Below are 16887 nucleotides of genomic sequence, written 5' to 3' on the forward strand. Positions count from 1 at the left end.
ACCTGCTATAAAATTGAACATTCTGAACATTTTAGTGAACATGACATTATAAAATATGTCTTATGTTCTGATTGTCCTCAAAACTTGTTAAAAAAAATAAGAAAATAAACATTGGGTGATTTTGAAGGTTCTGTCCTGATATGCCTGGCTGAAAATCTAATCTATAGCAAAGCTGCATTCTACTACTGCTTACTTGAAAAACCTCATTTGAGAATGACTGTTGTACCTTGCTACCATTCCCTACCTGCACACATGCCTTTAAAAGCAAGATATTGGCTGTAACTTTCAGTACCATATTTTCTTTCTGAGCAAGGAAATTACAAAATGTAATCAAAATCTTGCAAAGAACATAAAACTGTAAATGGGCAATATTTTCTTATGCTTCTGCGACTGCGACTTTCAGTACCATATTTTTCTTCTGAGCAAAAAATTACAAATTTCATAAAGAACATATAACATAGAACAGTAATGGGGCGATATCTCCTGATGTTATAGAAGCCTTTAACAGTACCATATTTTTCCTCAAAGCACAGAAATTACAAAATATAAGCAAAATTTCACAAAGAACGTAGAACAGTAATGGGGCGATACCTTCTGATGCTTTAGAAGCTTGTGACTTTCAGTATCACATTTTTCCTCTAACTTAAGCAGAAATATTACAAACTTTAAGCAAAATTTCACAAAGAATGTAAAGCAGTAATGGGGCGATACCTTCTGATGCTTTAGAAGCTTGTGACTTTCAGTATCACATTTTTCCTCTAACTTAAGCAGAAATATTACAAAATCTAAGCAAAATTTTGCAAAGATAAAAGAGTAATGGGGCGATACCTTCTGATGTTTCAGAAGCCCGGGGCCTGATGATGTGGGTATTCCCTTCACCAGGGACGGCTTCGGCAGGCAGAGCATGTCGGAGAGACACCGCGGCGTGAAGGATGCTAAACAAACAGACATCTACCAGAAGAGACAGCACAAAACCAAGAGCATGGATCTGGGTGAGTTTCGCACATTTTTATTTAGTTTTTATTTATTGGTTTGGCTGTTCAATCCTCACAGCCAGGGCAGCCCAACAGGCCAGTGGCTATTACAAAAGGCTTGCCCTGCTGACAAGACGTGGCAAAACATTACAGCAACATATAAAATAAGGTGTCTCACACATTTATAATCACATTAAGTCCACAGCAGATAAATAGCCAAGTGGTAAGGCTAGTGGACACCTGATCGATCCCTGGTGTTCCTGGCTAGACATTGTGTCCTTGGGAAAGGCACTTAACACGACTTTCCTCACTCCACCATAGCGTAAAACCATAGTTAAATGGGTGCCTGACTTTAGCTAGGGAGGTACAAGGCAGGAAAAAGAGAGAAAGGATCCACCTTCCAATACCTTTTTGACCTATGCCATAGAAAGGGAGTAGTATAATTGCACTACATGAATATTATTATCAGTAGTAATTATATGGGCATGTAGGCATGTCAAAACGAAAAAAAAATAAATGGAGAAACATCTGCAATCCAATAATTTTTTCTATCAAAAGGTTTTATTTCCTTTGGGAGATGAAAATTAAATACCAATTCCATTTATGTAATGAATATTTACCCAACTTACAATGTTATTGTTCCCATTGTCCTCAGCCATCATTGATAATGCACAGCAGATATATTGTGCCCATTGTGATCCAGTCACAGTGTACTGTGTATATACAATACCATGCATAAATTCTATACTGTACGTACAACTGAAGTGCATCGTTTTATTGCAACAGATGATACAGACCTGCCATCCAACCTTGCACAACAGCAGAAAGGTGAGAAATTCTACCTTTTTTGTGCTTGTACTTTAGTAGTTTTTGTTGTATTTTCAATGTATGTTGGCATCTGTGTTTTGCTTTTCAAAGTATGTAGGATGGAATTCTTAGAAATGTTATGATGGTAGATCGTAGACCTTGTTCTTGTTATGTATGGTAGGTCCTTCTGTGCCAGTAGGCTCTTCAAGAGGTAATTTCTAAGTCAGGAATGCACTTCAGTTGCAGATGTGCTCAATAGTTCTTTATCCAAGTCTCTTGTGAATGTACTGGGTGCTTCAAATTATGGTGTGAAAAATGTTGCAAAAATATGTCTTCTAGATGATTTTTTGAGAATTAAACTGTAGCTAAATGTGCTTGTTTTTTAGTTGAAAGTCACACAAATTGAAGCTAAAACTTTGAAGACATATAATTGTTGTAGATACCATGGTATGTGGATTGAGTGTTACACCTGCTGTATGCAAACAGTGTGATTGGGCTCTTGTCTTTCGCTTCCCATACCAGTACTGTCGGTGTTTAAGGCAATTGAAATTTCTATGCTTGTACACACTACACTGTGTAACTTCCCTGAACTTTGAATTCCTGCACAGCCACAAGACTTTACATTTGCTACAAAATCCATGAACGTAAAACCACTGCTGATATTTTACAATTTACGGTACCCTCTGTCTTCTGGCCTTCAGAGCTACATGAAATGCTGCATTTATTATCCAAGATACAGTATCCACTGCACATTGTCCTCATTTTACGATATACCAGGTACATGTATCATGAATTATGAATGGTTAGAGAGCCAAAATTTTCATTGAGAATGTAATTGTATGTAGCGTAATATGACAGGTAGCAATTTGCGTATTGTATGGTTGATAAGCCCATGTGATATAACGTCCTTGGCTAAGCATAAAGGGAAACAGGTTTAAATTTTCAAACAAAGCTTGATTGAGTTGTAGTCAAAAACTAAATTGCTGTGTAGTGTAAAGCTACATCATGTAGTACATGTACAATTCCAATTGACCTAGAAAAGCACTGTTCAAAGAGGACCAAAGGTTAAATGAGGACCCACTCACACTGTGTACACAAGACAGGTGCATAGCCTGTTTATCATATCAGCAATACTGCACTTTCTACTGAGTTGTAAAGGCCTGTGCTGGAATTTCAGGGAATTCTGGAAACTCCTCTACATGTATTTGCAGCTTTGCAGCAACTGCACATGTCAACACTTTTTTCTCGCATAATTCTCATACATCATTCTACTGTTTACTCAAGCAAGCCTGTTTGTTTATATATATAAACAACAACAACAAAATTCATAAGAACTAAAAGGACCACCCATTTTTTTTTTCAAACAATGAATAAGTTAACAAGTGAATTCTGTCTAGGTGTCAATTAGTCTACATTAGACTTTTGCTTAGTCATATCCAGTCGTTGATTATACCGCTGCTTGCCGAAAAAATAATAGATATAACTGGTAAAATGGTGTGAATAATATTCCAGAGGAGTTAGAGAGCCATGGATTTTCGTAGTTCAAGTTCTAGATTGCCCATATGTGCATGTATGTCATTGAACATCTAACAACAAATTATTTACCCAATTTGGCACTTTTTACCATTTTTGCTGTAACTTAAGTGTCAAGTAGCATGTTAGTACTATTGAAATGATGGCCAGAGCCCAGAAGGTGCCCTACTCTAACCTTTTGACCTGATGTAACTCATGGTAAGATAGCAGGCTTGACACTGTGCCCCCCTCTGAGAGCCTCAAGTTTCTCACATTTTTTCGCCATCCATCAAAACCTACTTCCTACCCATCAACAATTTACCAAAGTAGCCACCCCTTTTTAAAGGTGGCACCTTCCGAAAGACCACAGTGTGACCTGGTTTCAGACTGAACCATTGTGAGAGATAGGGATGTTATTGAGCTGTCAACACTTGAACAGGTGCAGAACAGATTGTCAGGGGGATGACATGCTGGGAGGGAGGAGCTATCCACAAGGGACTGTCTCCTAAACCAGGGGCATGTAGGGCCCCAAATTTAGTGCTATGCTCAGTCCTCATTTGTGTTGGATCAAAAAAAAGCTGCCAAGAATGCCAAAAGGGATTGTTATGTAGTGTTTTGTGTAATTGTCTGAAGGAGCAAAGGGGACTAAACTGAAGCAGGATACTGTGTGTGCTTTTCTTGTGCCTAAGGTAGGTTTTTATGATTTGATAGCCACAAATTGGTGGATTTAGAATTTGGCTCACGAGAGACAGTGCCTCAGATGCAGCATTTCCATGCAGGGCATTGCTGACAAATAGCTGAAAGTCTTTGGAAATGAGGCATGGCCTGTATACAAGTGATGTAAACATATTGACGTAAAATGGCCCTAGAATTTTTATCTAAAGACAAAGGGGACAGCTACTTTTTGAAGTAACTTGTTTTGAAAGGCTGTAGTATTATTGTCAAAAACCATTCCTTCTGTCTAAAAAGATTGATAATCTTTCTGCTTGTAGTTCTTCACAGCTAGTAGTAAGAATTGTTTTAGAATGCTTTCAATTGTAACCAATACATTTTGTGTACTTAGTGTCTATTATTAGGCTGTGTTTTAATGAGGTCTGTCTGTGGTAAATGTTAGGTACATTAAGCTGATTACATCTGCATTGAAATAAGTATGCATTGTTGTCCAAAATGCTTAAATAATTTCCTGAAATAGTTTAAACATTTGAGAGATATTCGCAGATGCGTAATATTTTTCAACAGTTATAGTTATAAATGTTTTCATCAGCCCGAGAAATAGCTTTCTGGAAAACATCATAGAGAAATTTTTCTCGTTTTGTTGTGGTATGCAAATGAGTGGTGAGTGTTTTTCTAAGATTGACACTGGAATCTGTTTGGTTAGAAGTTGATTGACATGTGAAATTAATCATGTCACTCTTTTGACAAATCCATCTGGGCGCACTGGAAGTATGTACATGTACTACATCTAAAGCTGGCAGTGGTTTGCAATGTGGCATCTCAAGCAATGATAAGATTGAGATTTAGATTTAGATTCAGGTCTGCCATTTGTACTGTGCCTGCAAGAAGCCAGCAATGTATTGTGCATAGCTGCCATAGCATTTCGGCAGAATGTCTTATTTACTAGTAAGCTCCTTCGTCTCAAAAAACACCTCATCGAACTGTAAGAACGAGAGAAAATGTGTTTAGCCATAGGAAAATTCTTATGCAATGTTGACCAAACATCTAACGAAAACTATGTACTAATGCCACCCCTTCTCTTATCAATAAGTGTGGTGGGTTCTTTAACATGTATTAGGTGATGTTTCTAACATTTTTCCCATGTTTCCCCAGCCTTTGGCGGCCTGACCAGTCCAGTGGGAGATGACAGCCCAGGCCAGCTGGTTCGCACCAACTCTGCTGACTCGATTATGAGCAAAACCAACCTGTCTAATCTAGGTAAGGAACTATAACTCTTTGCTAAACGGTTTGCTTAACTCACCTGTAGTGACTGTGTAGGAAATACTGTAGATGAAAGATTGTGCAGATGACAGCATTAACCTTTAAAGTAGCATTTGTTTGTTTGTTTGTTTATTTCGATCTCCATTAGCATTGAAAGTGATCAAGACAGTACGTGTCAAAGGTGTTTTACATGTACAGTCAAAACTGACATACATATTCAAATCTTATAATAAATACACGTAGCTCCTTTACACTTGCAAACATTTCCAAACTATTTTGCTCACTGACTGTCATATTCAATGATACTACTGTAACAGTAACTTGTGTGTAGCCCTCCCATTCTTTATTCAGAACAAACTCACAACTTGGCTCATATCTGACTGCCCAAAATGTTCTATAAAAGATCCAAAAGAATCAATATAAAAACTATATTAATGTTTATTTCCTTGATTCAGTTTTCAATATTTAGAGCCAAGTTGTGAACTGCTAAAACTTAAGTTTATGCTCACCTCCTATGATCTCTTGTACTTTCCCCCACAGGTCTTCCCACTTCTCACACTGACCCTAGCCTTGCTGATACTCAGGACAACTCTTTAGGTTAGACATGTAACAGTGTGGAGCAGCATCCATGGATGGCATCTCATAGACTCTCTTGTATTCATCAACACAGAAAGCATACAATACCCTACCAAATAGTAGTAATGTCGGGGTTGTGTAGCATAACGGCAGAGCATTCAGCTCAGAACCAAGAGGTCCTGGGTTCGATCCCTGCCATGTCACCGATCTTGTGCCCTTGGGAAAGGCACTTTACGCAACTTTCCTGGATGGAGGTCTGGCGAACCCCATCTCGTATTGGCTACAAAAAAAGACAGCAGAATCCTTAGCTAGTTGAAGGCGGCTGCCTTAAAATGAAAGAAGAAGAAGCCTGGATGCCAGACTGTTGCCAGGGCCTACACAGTCCAGCACACAGGCTAAATACTGAGTCTGGTCAGATGAAAACATCCATGGATTTTGACCACTGCAGTTGCATCACACAGTAGTTGTATTCTGAAGGCTGCTCTGCAGATAAGGTGCTTTAAACACCCCCCGCTTTTTTTCTTTCCAGCAAACTTGACTTGATCCCGCTTATAATTTAAATATATGGCTGCACTGCTTTGCATGCAAAAAGATGCACAAATGCTTGGCAAGGCATTAAGGAATGGATCAAGCTCTCCATAATGTCGGCAATGGCAGAAAACTCTCGTTTGGTGATGGACAATTACCGGTACAGTCAAAACTGCCCAAGAAGACCACTCGGGACTGATAAAATCTGGTCTATTTGGACAGGACTGGTAGTCACTAGCACTATAGACATGATTCTTGATGTCAAAATTGGTCAGGTGGTCACTTGTACAGGTCTGACTGTATGTCATTTCTCAACTGCATGGAAAGTCCTGCATGTACAAGGTACAGACATACAGAAGTAAATTAAAAAAAACACTTCTAAACTGATTAATGTTCCCTCCCTCCCAGACTCCCCTACACGAGACATCGGGCCCAGTCTAGGCATGAAAAAGTCCAGTTCGCTGGAGAGTCTACAGACGGCCATCCAGGAGCTGGTGTCAGAAGAGGACCACGACGCCATGGCCCGACCGCGCGTGAAGGCCGTCAGAGGGCGCGCGTGCAACGAGAGTTTCCGTGCGGCCGTCGACAGGTCGTACGAAGCGCCACTGCCAGACGTGAAGGCAAGGCCGAGGATGGAAACTTGTAAGTTACCTGTTATTCATCAGGGGATCAAGACCTACATGTAGATGCAACATCTTTTCTGTGTTGAAAGATATTGGGTAGGGTCATGGCTAGCGTTCGGCTCAGAACCAAGAGGTCTCGGGTTCGAATCCTGCCATGTTGCTTGGGAAAGGCAATTTACACGACTTGTGTTGAAAGATACTATATACACGTATTAGACTAAGTCCACCATTCCATACAGGCTTCATTGTTTTAACTTGTTCTGTATTTCATTATTTCCATTCTTCATCTTGTCACTAGTAAGTAATGAAGTATAATGCTCATTTCATGTTTTATGTTGCCATACTGCATTTGTTTGAATGATCTGATGTAACTTAGCATTTGTCTAGATTCTACATGCACATGAATGCCATATCCAGTTTTTTTAATACTTTCAATTTCTTGCACCATTTTATTGTCATTTGCCATTTCACAATTTCATCTTTTTGTTTTGCATTATTATTGCATTGTTGCACGTTGTATGAATTTACTAAAGAAATGTGTGAAGGGACGTTCATAGCATGTCCCTTTCTGCATTTCTCGTATTTTGCACATCTTCAAAACGTCTCTCTGCTTCTTTTGTGTTATTTTCAGCCGATCAAAACTTGCCACGAAGCTATTCGAGTAAGCATGGTTATTGTGGCGTTATGTGGGGTCAAAGGTGGCAAAGCGACTTTGCAGAATAAGAGCATGCTGTAGAACCTAGTTTAGAACTGTTAGGAAAAAATGTTTGTGTTTTACAACTTTGTATTCTCTTTGTCTTCTAACTGTCAAAGAATCTGATCTTGAACTCTCTTTCAAATTTGTGGAAATCAAGTTTCAAATTTGTCAAATTTCAAAATTGAGTTTTGTTTCCTTCTTGGTTGATCTAGACATACAGAGAATACAAAGAAAATGTGTTTGTTTCTTTCATTGTGTTTTGCATTGTTCAATCATTTTTACAACAGAAACAATATTGAGGAAGACGAGGGCAGATATGATTATTTTTCATAACAACTTCTGAAAAAGTTGGAACATGCCTTTTCCCCTCAGATGTGTTTAATATTTTTCATAAACCAGATATTGTCAAACTTGCCCTAGCCCCCTCAAACTGTTTCTGTATGAAACTCACAAGCTTGGTGGTGGTGCATGTCATTGTGCTGTTGTGTTAGTACGTTGGGAAGGTACATCTAATCCTGGTAGTCTGCGGTTGGACTTGTACAGTAACAGTTACTACAGATGTGCTGTTGATGATCATGATATTCTGCATGCAACATGTTGCTGTTTTGCATGCTACAGCATATAGAGTAGGTGACATCAATAACCATTGATACAATTATTGTATTCCTAGGTTGCTGCATTGACTTGTGGTGTATATACAATATTAGAATCCAGAAGAAAAATTCAAATGGAGAGATGCACTGAATCTGAATAAAAATAATAGATCTTTTTCTGGACCACAAATTGTATTTTAATGTCTTCAGGCATGCATTTTTTCCGTAGAAAAAGCATCCTTTATTTGTGGACACTACCTGTTTCTTTTAGTTTTGTCTCACCTTTTTGTAAACCAAATTCTTCAAATTTCACCTGAAATTCATAATCCAATCCTGTCTTAAACCTGATGTACGCAAAGCAAGCAGCCCCCTAGGAACTGCCATATGTACTGCATCCTCACTTGTGTTTGTGAAACAGTAGATGTAAAGACTCTGTGGGTTTGTTCTCCGTAGTGAAAGAGAGTGCCAGTGAGAGCGAGAGCCACAGTGGGAAGGAACAGACATCATCTAACCGGTCCTCTTTGGTCGGAGACAACATCGTGCTGGCTGAAACCAGTTTTAGGAAAAGCGGGAAGAAGAAAAAGGAAGGACTGTTCAAGGGACTGGGGTCCATGTTCAGGTAAGAGTCAGTTGATGATGTTATTTTCAGTTTTATTCATCTTTAGTTTAGCATTTCAGTCTGTGGATGTCTAATCCTAAAAGTAGTTTTAAAAATTGGGGTTGTGTGGCGAAACAATAGAGCCTTCAGCTCAGAACCAAGAGGTCCCTTGTTCAAATCCTGCCATGTCACCGATCTTGTGCCCTTGGGTAAAGCACTTCACACAAATTTTCTCACTTTGCTCGGGTGAATTATAGGAGTATTCTGTTTCTGTTTGTGCGTTTGTCTGCGTTGGTGGCAGCATAAAAATAAGTTGAGTGTGCCGTCGCCATGTCTTGTGGTAAATGTTGGAATAGAAAAAAAAACTTAAAGAGATATTTTTTAAAAAGTTTTTCTTTTGTGTTCTTGCCAGATTTGGGAGGCACAGGAAGGCAGAAGAGAGGGCACTGGAGAACCAGAAGGAGGAGGAGGACAGGAGAAGAAAGGAACAAGAGAAGCAGGAGAGGGAGAGAGAAGCAGCATACAGGGCAGCACAGGACGAACAGGAGAGGTGAGAGAAACTTCCTTCCATCCTGTAGCTGTACTGGCTTTTGTTCCCTGTGTACAGTGGTCTCTTTAAATGCTGCCAAGTTATGGAAGGCAGGACTTCTTTGGCCTTGAAAAATGCATGATTCTTTCAAACCTGTCTAGAGTAGAGTGACAACTCAGGGAACTTGACAAAAATGGTCACAGTAGACATGTCAACGCTATAGACAAGATTCTAGTTAGTGCTTGGGTCAATGTGGGGGATAATCTGAGGTACCTGTAACATGGGTAGGTGAGCTTTATTAAGAGGAGGACCTAGTGTACATCTGTCAGACCACATATCAGTGGCCAGACAGTCCTTTTGCAGAGGTGGTCACTAGTACAGGTTTGACTGAGTGTACAATCAATGTCCAGGTGACCTTATGTAGAACTGTAGAAGAAGTACCTAGTGGACCATATCATATGAAGAACTTTATTGCATAACAATTGTAGAAGGCCTGGCAACGACTATATCAGTGACCCTAGTATACCCTTCTTTGACTGTATAGGAGTAGCCACACAGTCCTTTTGCAGAGGTGGTCACTAGTACAGTTTTGACTGTATATGAATGTCATTATAAAAAAGTAGTACAGGTTTCATTGTATGATAATCATACACGGTAATCCTGCGTTTTCCATATTGCTGACCTGCCTGTGTTCGTTTCTGATGCAGGATCCAGCAGAAGCATGCAGAGCTGCGTAGGAAACAGGCCATGGAGAGACAACAGAAGCAGCTGCAGGAGCAACAGTCCATGTCTCAGATCAGACAGGACCGCATGCAGGAACGCATGAACAGGCTCAGACAGGTAGGGGTCCTATAGGGGGTATAACTGCCTGCCTGTACAATACATAAGCTTACAAGGAGTTTGATAGTTGTTACTTGTATTACATAAAACAAATTGTGTCACCTAAGCCTTGCATATTCCCCAAGTATCATTGCAACTGTCCAGTTAAGATGCCCTAACTATAGTTTATTAGAATTAGTGCAGTCAGTTGTTCTTGGAAACTACTGAGTCAAAATGGATGTTTTTCTGGTAAAAAAATCCTTCTTACAAAAATTGTCAGGAAACTGAGAGAAAAGCTTATTTTGTGAGCAGTTGGTAACAGTAATGTAACCCTAGACATCTTCGTAAGAAAAAAAATCTACTCATGGAAGTAGGTTTGAATATCTGTTTTCCAACAAAAGGATTGGACTCAATTTTCAACCAGCTCTAAGGTCTTCTTCTTCTTGTTAATCAATACAGATGAACTTTCATGCTAAAAAATCTCCCTGAGTCCTTACAGGAGTATCAGGCCAGTTGATAAGAGTAACATAGCAGACATCTTTGTAACAAAAAAATCTACTCATGGAAATTAATAGGTTTGAATATCTGTTTTCCCACAAAATTTTCAACTGTCCAGCTCTTTGGTATTCCTTCTTCTTTCATGCTAAACAATCTCCTCGTGTCCCTTCTTACAGGAGTATCAGGCCAAGAGGAGAGGAGAAGAATCATCACCAGGGACCGGTCCCGGCAGGCCCAAAACCCCCGACGCCTCGCGCTACCCCCACCCGGAGCCGCGCCGGCCGAGAAGTCCGGAGCTGCAGCGATACGGGCCGGCCGGTCGCGCCCAGAGTCCGCCCGCACGGCTGCCGGGACCCGGCGCACGGCCGCAGAGTCCTCCGGAAGTCGCACGGAGGAGACCTCGCAGTCCCGAGGTGAACAGATACGAGGACAACAGGAGACACAGCAGTATTGAAGTCAGGAAGGTCAGTAGGATGGAGCTTGGTTCTCGGAAAGGCGGCTGACAAAGCATATGAAACACTGATAATGATAAAATGGATGGTACGAATACTGTCAGCACAATACACACACAAGTCTTTTCTACCTTTGTCTTGACCCCTGTTCTGCAGAGCCCATATATAGATAGATAGATATTATATGGGTTCCACATACAGTACCATCCATGTAGACAGTGCCATTTGTCAGTATTTCTTGGGCAATGCATTACACCACAGCAGAACGCAACAAATGCAAAGTAACTACGCCACCGCAGGGCAAAAGAAGTCAGGGTCTATGAAATTATTGAAAAATACTGTGTGAAAAATGCCAGCAGACAAGGGTTAAGTACCAAGGCTAAATAAAATGTTTACTTGCAGGCGATGAGCCAGGACCCCAGCAGGAGAAATTCGGGAGACATCCTGGCGAAGTACCCCCACTACCAGCCTCCTGTACCCCAGCCCAGGGACAGGAGACAGGACCCACCCCCTCCCCAGCACCCCAGCTACACCCCCACACCCAGGAACTTCAGTAGCCTACCCAGGGGATACGGGTAAGTCTCGCCTGTTATCTTACTGCTGTACTGACAACTGATGTACTAGAATAGATTGGGTTTGTTTCAAATGTGGGATGCCAATGCAAGTTATCTATTCTAAAAACTTATAAATTGCTATAGTTGGGAGACAACTTTGCATGTTAAAGATTAATTTGCAAAGTTGTTATTTCAAATTTCGCATTCCAAATTTGTTCAGTTAAACTAACTCCAAAATGCAGTTGATTGTAACAGCTTGCATAATGATATACTCTTTGAAATTTGTGGCCAAAATATAGGAAATTCAATACATCTCATGTCATAAGTTAATGAACTGAACTGTGCATTAACACATACATAAAGCTTTCTTCCACTCTGGTACAAAACAAAGTATGCCATTCTTCTTTTTACAACATAAGACATAATTATGTTCTTGAATGTATGAAATTCAATACACTGTCTGCATGATGCATGTTGTTGACTTGAGCTTTATGATTTGACATTCATAATCCATTTCATTGGACTCTTTAGGTACATGTAGAAGAAGAGACACTATACGAAACAAACACACCATACTTTATGCATGCCTTTCATGAATGCTTGCATATGACTCTTCAAATGCATCTTTGAATATGACAAGTTTGAATCAAAAGTATGAACCTTCACTTACTGAGGCTTCTTGAATCCCTACCCCAAAAATAATTATTATGATCTAGAAGTTGTATAGTAAGTTTAAAGTCATATTACAAGGTGCATTTGTATGGTAAACTACACTCTAGGACTGCATGAGTTAAGTTTGCATGCTAAGTTTTCTGAGTGCAGCTATGATTTTTTCTCTGCCTTGTCAACCATGTCTTTCTTTATACCGGATTGATCCGGCTTGAACCGGTTCTGACCTGATCTGTCCTGTTCTGCCTCCTGTAGCCGGCCAGCTATGTACCAAACTAGGTAAACACACAGCACTCTTCTGTTTCTGGGGAAAAAGGGACTCCGGTTGTTCGAATGGGTCGGAAAATATGGGTGATAATGCTAATAGCCTGGATGCCAGACCCATAGCACACTTGGCCCAAAGTAATATCCCAGTGTGCTATGGGTCTGGCATCCAGGCTAGGGTGATTACATTACATTATCATTTCTACCACAGAAGGTTTTGTAAAAGAAAAATCATGAACTTTTGATTTTATTCTGACAAACTATTTAGAAAATACTAAAATCAAATTTATGTAAATGTACATTGAATAGTGTGTATGAGATTTGAATCTTCACCAGAAATGACTTGAGATATATAACTTTTTATATAACTGTTCATGATTTTTTATGAAATTCTGTGGTGGTTTGATATTGTACACACATATTAATACAATGTACTCTCTTTATTTGATGCCACACACATATTCATTTTCCGTACCATCTAGCATTTTGCAATTCAATGTCATTTATGTTTGTCACATGACCACATATTGACCAATCATGGTCAAGCATCATGTACTGTTACTTTGATTGACATTATGTCATAGGGGTGGAGGAAAATCAAGTTCACTTGCACATTTTAACATTATCAATTTGTGACCCTTCATATTTTGTTGTACAGTCATCATAAGCATCTATGATAGTGCACTAAAAAGCACATTTTCAATAAAGTTTTTTTTTTGCTCAGCTTTCACCCTTTTTCTTTCTTCCACAAGTTTCTCATCTATTCCGCTTAGCTTAATTTCAACCCAAAACCGCTGAAAACTTTGCCAAAGTACTAAAGACAATCCTTGAATGTTGCTTAACATGTGCTGCATGTATTTCATCTTGCAATGAATGTTCCAAATATAATGACTATTGCAAATTTTCTGAAATGATTTACTCTTCTGCAGCTACTAGTAATCTCAATGCATTATATCAGTACTAGACATATGTCACAGAACCATAAGCTTACTAAAGCATGTTTGTAATATGTTTTGTCTTTGTGAAGTTAGAAAACATTTAGCCTAACTCTCTCTAGCCTGCCTGTTGTATATAAATGTCTCCTTAACTGTTGTACTTTACATTTGGATGCTGTGTTCTCCCTGTGTGTGTGTATATAACGTTATGTATTTGCGGCGGCGACTTTTCGCCGTATCTCAGAGACTGTGCAACACAATATGACGGGTCACGTCTGTGTCTGTGTGTCTCCCTCCAGGAGGGGTACGGGAAACACGATCGCTGCCAAAACATATTCTTATTTCGAACTAGATTTCTAAGGTATTGGCACGTTCCATTGCTTGCCTTCCTTACACCTCAGAGAAATCATGGGTTGGATGGTTGGTTGTTAACTTCACCGTGATTGGCTAAGGGTGCTGCTAATGCCGCGGTGCAGCCAATGGTAAAAGCTGATAGAACTACCGGTGTTTTTTGTTTGACACAGATTGCCCCTTTTGAAGGAGGGCATACAGATAAAGTTGTCAGTATCACTGTTTGAAGTATACACAGCAGTTGAAAATTAGTACACATCACACGTACTGTATCAGTTTAAAAGAAGTCCACTTGAATCACACACTGCGTCTTTTTTTTTTCATTTTTCCTTTTAAAGTGCACTGCTGCTTGTTTCTTTTGCTTGCTCAAGTTGTACATGTACATGTACGATTACCTGGCTCTATACCTTTAGAAGTATCACTATTTTTCTGTCAGAAACGATGGAAGAAAAATATACATGTACATGACTCAATGACAAAATGAAAGTTTTGACTATTTGTACTGTTTTGAAAAATTACCATAGGGTAAAAAAAAAAAGAAGCTGAATAAGCAATAGACTGAAAAATAAATCTAGAAATTGGCAAGATCAGAAGTTTTAAGAGTTTTTAACTGAATGGAATTTGATCCCAGCTTCTGTTTCTTTCTGTACCTTCAAGAATTTCAAGTCCTTTTTTTATACAATTGTGATGACACATAGTGCACTTAAATGGCTACACTTTTCACGAACGATGTTTCGCACACACGCAGTAGTTCTGTTAGCTCCTGCCAGCTGGCTTTGTGGTGATTTGCTTGTCTGATTTGGGACTGATTTCTACACCCAATAGAGCAGCTTCCTGATTTAGCAATTGTTTGGGATTTGTGGAAACCATTTTACATCATACATGGACAGACGTTTAGTATTTATTCTTGACAGTCACCATGAAACTCATCTCAAAACCTATCATTCTGTGACTCTGTCTCTGTATGATGTGAATGAGGTTTCCTGGTTGTCATGACAATCATCTGCATGCTGTACTTACCGCATGTTATACAGTTTAACTTCACCCTGTTGCTTGCAGTGCTTATAATCTGCTCTTTCTGATATATTCTCCAAGTAAATGTAAGGGTCCAGCTCAGTCTCATGTTTTGGTGACATCTCATGAGCAGAGCCCTTTGGCATATACAAGTTGGAAAACTTCTAGGTGTGTTTTTGCAACATTTTTCTCAACATTTAGTGAATCTATTTAAGCCCTCACTGGCTTTTGTTAAATGTTGCAAAAACATGCAAAAGACACTGAGACTGAATCTGACCCTTGTATCTGCTTGGAGATTATTATTGATCAATGCCTGCATGTACCCGATAACTGTGTGTGGAATGATTTTTTTCTACAGCTTGTTGCTTTGAGCATTTAAGGTGGCTTGATCCATTCACTGATGATCACAATTGTGCTTTCAAGTGTTTATGATTGTCAATCATTTTAATTTGTGTATTAATTTCACCCATCTAGACTTTTTATGCATTAATCATCTACAGGCCAATCTGCACATGAGTTCCATCTGTCAAATGGAATAATTTCTGATGATTGCTTTTCCCCATATCACCATGTAACATGTTTATGTACATGCATATCACGATCTATATCATAATTGATAACTTTTGTGTTGCCATAACATCAACAATTAATCACGGCTATGAGGGTGGTAGCTTCTTGCCAGCAGAGCTGGAATTGTTGTTGTTTACTTATTTATTTATTTGTAAACCTCCTCCGTAGACCCAGTAGGAGCCAGGCGGGGACCCCCCACCCCGACCAGATGCGTGCCAACCCTCCACACAACTACGACAACTACTCCAAACCCCCGTCAGACCCCCGGCACCCCCCTCACCGTCCGCGCACCCCAGGAGCTGACGACCCTCGCAGGCAGGCCCACCCCCCTCCCACGGCCCCCCACAGCTACTACCGCCCCCTGCAGCAGCGGGAACCCCCTGCAGAAGGCCCCCCTCCCTACCACCCCCAGGAGGCAGGTTACCCATACAGCAGGCTACGTCCGGTACCTGCCATAAGGGAGGAGCCTGCCTACCACGGCAAGAGAGACTATTACGACAGGCCACCGCCTCCACAAAACCACCAACAGTATGGCAACCGATCGCCCGAGGAGAGGAGGTACCAGAATAGACCACGGTCGGCAGGGGCGTCGAGAGTCGCAGAAGAAGAACGTTACCCCGTACGGCCGCGGTCGGCCGGGCCCGCGCAGTGGGAGAGAGAACGGCTGGAAAGAGAGAGGCAGGCGAACCAAGCAGCGTACTACGCCAGCCACCAGAACAACAGGCATAGCTACTACGACGACAGGCCCATCAGCTACCAGGACAAGCATCCCGAGGGGTACCGCTCGCTGCCAAGACGAGCGCACAGGACGGGAGACGACCCTCGAGACGAGGGTGTCGTCATCTCTCGAGCTGCGTGTGTCTGATTTGTACTTGTAGATACGAACAGAATTCTGAAGGAAGAACAATCAGCAAAGTGTTAAAACATACGTGCCAAACTGGGTGTAACTTGTGTTTGGTCGGATAAAGTTATAGACTAGGAGATCCTCCCAAAGTGAAAGATGATTGGTGTTTCTATTGATGGTAGCTTGTTTAAACTTTCCTTGCTGTGGGTATAACCTGGCACTAAATGTGACAGCATACCTTAGCAGTAGGAATGTATTAGGAATGGCAAAGATATACGTACAGAATTCTTACAGTAAAAAAGATGAGGAATTTTGCTGTATAACCACCAATTATCTTCCACTTTCTGTAGAATCTTTCAAGAAAAAATTGTCTGGTCTCACGGGGATCAAAATGGTCAGGACCAAACGAGGAGCTCGAAATACTCTGTACTTAGCTACAATACTAACACAGCCATTGTATATACACGTACCCAAGTGGCAGTTAGTGTTAGATTAATGTAGAGCAGGCCACACTTTGTCACACTGCATGTACGGTACCAGCATCT

General features: G+C 40.5%; 1 protein-coding gene across 1 annotated transcript in view; it reads left to right on the plus strand.

Annotated features, from left to right (window-relative positions):
* The window catches only part of LOC109478083 (partitioning defective 3 homolog), a 61092-nt gene extending 44531 nt beyond the window's left edge, over positions 1-16561 (plus strand). Inside the window, exons 16-26 of the mRNA XM_019779551.1 lie at positions 844-992; positions 1406-1408; positions 6741-6974; positions 7587-7616; positions 8699-8864; positions 9256-9393; positions 10080-10212; positions 10866-11153; positions 11544-11716; positions 12620-12643; positions 15667-16561. Coding sequence (XP_019635110.1) covers positions 844-992; positions 1406-1408; positions 6741-6974; positions 7587-7616; positions 8699-8864; positions 9256-9393; positions 10080-10212; positions 10866-11153; positions 11544-11716; positions 12620-12643; positions 15667-16363 — 2035 coding nt within the window. The 3' untranslated portion in view covers positions 16364-16561. The remainder of the gene's footprint in view (positions 1-843; positions 993-1405; positions 1409-6740; positions 6975-7586; positions 7617-8698; positions 8865-9255; positions 9394-10079; positions 10213-10865; positions 11154-11543; positions 11717-12619; positions 12644-15666) is intronic.
* Positions 16562-16887: the final 326 nt, after the last annotated feature.

Source organism: Branchiostoma belcheri, unplaced genomic scaffold (genome assembly GCF_001625305.1).
Source record: "Branchiostoma belcheri isolate BF01 breed outbred unplaced genomic scaffold, Haploidv18h27 scaffold42, whole genome shotgun sequence".
Classification (NCBI taxonomy): Eukaryota; Metazoa; Chordata; class Leptocardii; order Amphioxiformes; family Branchiostomatidae; genus Branchiostoma; species Branchiostoma belcheri.